This window comes from Geospiza fortis, unplaced genomic scaffold (assembly GCF_000277835.1).
Source record: "Geospiza fortis unplaced genomic scaffold, GeoFor_1.0 scaffold16, whole genome shotgun sequence".
In the NCBI taxonomy this organism is placed as follows: Eukaryota; Metazoa; Chordata; class Aves; order Passeriformes; family Thraupidae; genus Geospiza; species Geospiza fortis.
In genome coordinates, this window is record NW_005054302.1 from 1943476 (window position 1) to 1947948 (window position 4473).

The 4473-nt window shown below is 43.1% G+C and overlaps 1 protein-coding gene across 1 annotated transcript in view; it reads left to right on the forward strand.

Moving 5' to 3' along the window:
- AMER2 (APC membrane recruitment protein 2) overlaps positions 1–2812 on the forward strand; it is a 4343-nt gene extending 1531 nt beyond the window's left edge. The window contains exons 2-3 of the mRNA XM_031066044.1: positions 6–38; positions 213–2812. Of these exons, the coding sequence (XP_030921904.1) occupies positions 6–38; positions 213–1105 (926 nt within the window). The 3' untranslated portion in view covers positions 1106–2812. The remainder of the gene's footprint in view (positions 1–5; positions 39–212) is intronic.
- Positions 2813–4473: the final 1661 nt, after the last annotated feature.

Genomic DNA, 4473 nt, shown 5'->3' on the forward strand with positions numbered 1-4473 from the left:
CGGAGAGGTTGGGACTGCGAAGGATGCGGCGATAACAGGTGACATTCCAATAACGACTATCCCCCCTGTTGAACCTCACTGTGATAGCGGTCAAGAGACGGCAGCCGCCCCTGACCCTTCCTCTGTTGATCCACCCTCAGAGCAATCGATTGATCGTATTTGTTTGATGTTTGCTGACGTGACTTCACTGAAAAGCTTTGACTCTCTTACAGGCTGCGGAGATATTATTGCGGACCATGAGGAGGATGTGGGCGGCGGGAGTGGCGTCTGCGAGAAGAGCACCCCCGGGCCCAGCAAGCTGGGGGCCACCAAGAAGCACCCCACCATGGTGGCCTACCAGGGAGGAGGGGAGGAGATGGCCAGCCCCGACCAGGTGGATGACACCTGCCTGCAGGAGTTCTGGGATATGCTGTCACAGACGGACGAGACTAAGACGCAAGGAGGAGGAAGCGGAGGAGGGACAAAGAAGCCTGAGGGGTTGAAGGAAAGCCGAGGTACCGAGGGGGCCCAGAATAGGGTGGTGGTGAAACGTGGTGGCCTCCACCAGATTGCCATTCACCTGAACCACAAAGAGGAGAAGAAGAGCAGGGAAAAGGAGCAGCACGAGGGTGTCCCAAACAGCGATGAGGGCTACTGGGATTCCACCACCCCTGGTCCCGAGGAAGATAGCTCCACAAGCATCCAGAAGGAAACCCTTCCCAGGGACAGCTACAGTGGGGATGCTCTCTATGACCTTTATGCTGAGCCGGATGAGAACCCACCAGCGGGGCCCACACACGAGGAAGTCCCCAGTGTGCCACGCTCCAAGCCCGTGTCTCCAATAACGACCGTGAGCTCGCTGAAAACACCCTCCAGCGCCGCCAAGGACTCCAAGATACCCATCAGCATTAAACACCTTTCGTCATCACATCCTGCCAGCCATGGAGCAGATGCCAGTAACAGCCATCACGTCGCACACCATCACCTGGCCAAAAGTGAGATGCACAGAACAAAAATCCCCGTCTCCAAAGTCCTGGTACGCCGAGTCAGTAACAGGGGCGCAGCTGGGTCAGTAACGGGCACAACAGTGAAAACTGCCACATACCAGGACAGTGCCAAAAAGTAGTTGGGTAAGAAGTGGAGGCAAAGGCAGAGAACGAAGTCCATGTGGGAAAGTCTGCTTAGGAGACCGCAGATAATGAATTAGTTTTGCATCACATGAAGAAAGTCACCTAAAAGGCTTCCTTCACAGTACTCTGTGGGCCTGCACTTCTGAGTCTCTTCTTACTAGACTGTATGGCTGAATACAAAAAGTCAACGTCTTTTTGAGCACTTTTTTTACATTTGTATCTTTTTTCTGCAACACTAAACTCTTGGGAAGGTTCATTTTTACATGCCTTTCTGGAAGCAGGACTTGGATTATGACCATCCTTCCTCGTGCAAAGCAGTGTCTTGAGTCCTTCAAGGGAACAGAGCTACGAAAGGAGCAACATGAGAGGTTCTCCTCCTATACATTTATCTTTTAATCGTTTCTCGGGGAGGAGTAGAGGCTGGGTGCCTGGCTGGCTCTGGAAATGATGTTTGCTCCACAAGATGTTGGAAAAAATGCCAAGCAGAAAACAACCCACCTAACAGGTATTTTGCCTGCTATAGGAACGAGAACACTGCTCAGCAGCAGACTTGATTGACTTGTGTGCAGGAGATAAAACTAAGGAGTAAGGTGGACTCGTCTAACAGGAAAACATATTTTCATTTGTCTGTCTGTCTGGTTGGTTTTGATCTGGTCTAATGTAAATGGGTAACAGAGACACCTGACGTAGGTTCAGATGTTTACATCAATACTTGTCCAATAATGCATACAATCAGGTTCAGGGAAACATTTTACTAAATGCCAATATATACACACTGTCCACATTTATACAATAACTTGCTCACCATGTGTAAATATATACGTGTTTTAGCAGATTTTTTATTAAAAAAAATCACCTGTCCTTATTATCTAGAGTTTAAGCAAGAGTTAGTTTTTATAGGTAGATAATTTTACAGTTCTAAAAGGATAGAACTTTGTGTAAGTACCTTAAATTAGAGAAAAACTCTGGTTTGTATGGGCTCATGCATCCCCAGATAAGTAAGTCTGAAGTGCTGATTTTATTCCAGTGGCACATTCCATGGCTCAGAGCAGATGTTCTGACAGCACTGCCACTGCAAACCTCTATTTTCAGGGGTTTAGACAAAAGTTGCTCTGGGCTTGAACCTTACCGAGAAGGAACCCAGCAAAGAAACTTGTTTTTTAAGTATTATTTTTTAAAATATATAAAATTAGTTTTTGACTATTTAAAAAAAAAGTTTGGGTTCTCATTGCTTTTTATTTTCATTCTCAATAATGTCAGAATAATTTTATGTTAAGAGAGAAAAAATATGGTAAGCTAGTGGTACATTAAATGGCCTGATGAGCTTGGATCTTAGGAAAAATGTATTAATGGCCATGGCATTTTTGAGTAGTGGCTACTGTACGTGGGCATTGGCAACATTTCAAAGAAATATAATAGGGTTTTAATGTGCCTGAGGACATATTTTTATGATACACTGAAAAAGCTCTAAAAATCACTGAAGTCTAAAGGTAAATGTTATGTATTTACAAAATATTTTGATATAAGTATTTAATCATCAGACCACAGTTAATATAAAATATATGCTCCAGCGTATCTAAAAAATAATATACATTTAAAAAATATACATTTCTATATTATGCAGAGAATCCTAAATTCACATCATTGAAACTAATGGGTCTGATCTTACATAGCAGTTGGTTTTATTGTCTCTTAAATCAAAAGGAAAAAAAAGAGGGAAATAAATATACAGAATATACATTTGAAGGATATTAAGGTTGTAGGCAAACCATAAAAAGCCAGGAAATACCATAATAAGAATTGTATATATGTATATGCATGATTCGTGGATCACTGGGGAAATGACCTTAGAGTCATGAAGGTGAAATTGGCATCCAGTTTTGAAATTGCTGCAGAATTTAATACCGAGTTGCAGCATCCCAGTGAAAGTGTTAGCTTCTCTGACTAGCCCCTATTTTCATGGTTTAAGAACCTTAATACACTTCAAAGAGGATTATTTTATGTTTTCTTCCTGACGTGTAGGTGTGTGGTTCCCTGTGTGCCCACTCCCACAGACGTGTTGTACATATGCATGTGCAGCGAGGGCACAGCCCCTGGCAGGGTCCCTGTGCACACTCACACTCACACTCACAGCCTGGGGGCTGTGCTCCACATCTGCCTCCAAACACGCTGACCATGGCTTCCTTTGCCTGAGAAAGGGATTTGCATTTGGTCTGACTCCACTCGTGCATTTTAGATAGTCAAAGCTGAAACACTCTCTAAAGGATGTATGTACAGAACATGGAATATTATCCTGCTCCTCAGCCTAAACATGACATTCCTTTTCCCATTCTTTTGGTTTTGTTTGACTGTGAAGGATGCATCTTTCCTTGCATGACAACTCTGCAGAAAAATCCTAATTAATTCCCCATTTTGTTCTAAGGAAAAATCGTGCTGAGAGATTCTATAGGGTACTGGAAGTTGAGAGGGAGGGAGGATGTGGTGGTAGCACCAAAAAAAATGGAAGCACTGAGTACAGGTAGTAGGAGTGGTGCATCTTTAAACCCATTAGGAGATACCAGCTGCCATCTCTACGGGATTTGTGTGTGTCAAATTATTCATCATGTGTGTTTTGTTTGCATTGTGGCATGTCTGTATTGAGAAACCAATAGTGTAACACTAGACTAACTCCCTCTCACGTAACCACTAACATGAATCATCATTAAAATGCTTTGGCTTCCCTTCATTCTTCTCTTTCCTCCTTTGTTTTCTGCCATGTTTTTTCCTCCATCCTCTGCATGGGGCAGCCTCCTCCTGGGTGCTAACCCCAGGAATGAGGAGCCCTGGGCTGGTGTGGAGCGTGGATGGGAAAGCAGCTGCCCAGGCCAAGATGCTCCATAGCCACTCCCTCAAGCTTTCTGTCACATACCCACTCTAAGCACATTTTGCAAATCTCTCTGCAGTTTGGCTGCTTGCTATGTACATATTTTAAGGACAATCATATCCTTAAAAGGAAAATGGGAAAGTAGCTGGTAGTAGGGCGTCAGTGTTTTGAATCATTGCGACATGCTGACGTTGATTCAGGGTAATGGTTGTGTGAGAGTAAAGACACAATTTCATGTTCAAATTACCTTTGTACTTTTAAAATTTGCTTTTGTCTTTAAGCCATCTATGTTTTTTTATTTCGAAAGGTAATAGAAGATCTAATATTTACCAGGGCTTTCAATTTTCATACAAATATATTTGTATAACTCCACACAATGCCTAAAACAATCATTGAAAAGAGGTTCAAAGGCTTTCTTTAGACCTATATATAATTCCTAAAAGATCCCTGTAAAATACTGTGAGATGCCTAAGAACAGTTAATGGCTTGCTGGATTTAAAG